Below are 771 nucleotides of genomic sequence, written 5' to 3'. Positions count from 1 at the left end.
TAAGCGCTAGGCTGCGGGTTTGATTCCCGCCCGGAACGGATTCTATCCTGAACGGATAATGTTCGTTCTCAGAACGGCTTTTTTCTATCCTGTCTTCCTTCTCTCTTCCATTTCGGGACATAAGACCTTCACTTACAGTTCCCTCTGTCAAACCTCTTCAACAAAAACCCCGCTCTTAATAGAACCCTCAATCCTCAGCGACTCAATAGCTAGCGTTAGCTCCCCGCATGGAGATACTCATCCGTCGATCCGTGTTATGTTTCTCCTGGGGTTCTGGAGGACTGGCATGACTGGACGATGGAGATAGGAGGGGATATCTCCATTTTCGGGCCTTGGATAGGAGATGGCCATCTGTGGAGGCCCGGTCTCGGAACGGGACGACCTCTCCGTTTTCTGTCTGGTTGGTTTTCTTCTCCACCCCTTCCGCGTCCGCCCAACGCCGCCCTGGAAACAGATTTTTTAAACGCTTTAATGGCAGGATTTTCACTTAGTGAGCTCTTCCACCCAACCTGATTGAGCTATTCCACCCAAACGGATACACATTCCATAGAAAAGATCAGCGTCAGCGATCACCATAGAATAAATGCAGTTTCTTTGTGTTATTATGTCACAACTTTGGTGCTCACTGCAGCATTGTAGGATTTTCCCAATATCTCAATAATCCTAAAATCCAATGTTTACCTACCATGCTGGCACCGGTCGCTATGCGCATTTATATGCCATAGCTACTCATTTTCCTCCGAGGCTGAGTGGCCCCCGCACCAGCCAGTC

The 771-nt window shown here is 48.9% G+C and overlaps 1 protein-coding gene across 1 annotated transcript in view; it reads right to left on the bottom strand.

Moving 5' to 3' along the window:
* Positions 1–202: 202 nt before the first annotated feature.
* LOC103514193 overlaps positions 203–771 on the bottom strand; it is an 11,916-nt gene continuing 11,347 nt past the window's right edge. The window contains exon 5 of the mRNA XM_026827229.1: positions 203–444. Coding sequence (XP_026683030.1) covers positions 203–444 — 242 coding nt within the window. The remainder of the gene's footprint in view (positions 445–771) is intronic.

The sequence above is a fragment of the Diaphorina citri genome, unplaced genomic scaffold (assembly GCF_000475195.1).
Source record: "Diaphorina citri unplaced genomic scaffold, Diaci psyllid genome assembly version 1.1 scaffold1099, whole genome shotgun sequence".
Lineage (NCBI taxonomy): Eukaryota > Metazoa > Arthropoda > Insecta > Hemiptera > Psyllidae > Diaphorina > Diaphorina citri.
Note: the sequence above shows the minus strand (reverse complement) of the source record. Positions and strands in the feature narration are given on the sequence as shown.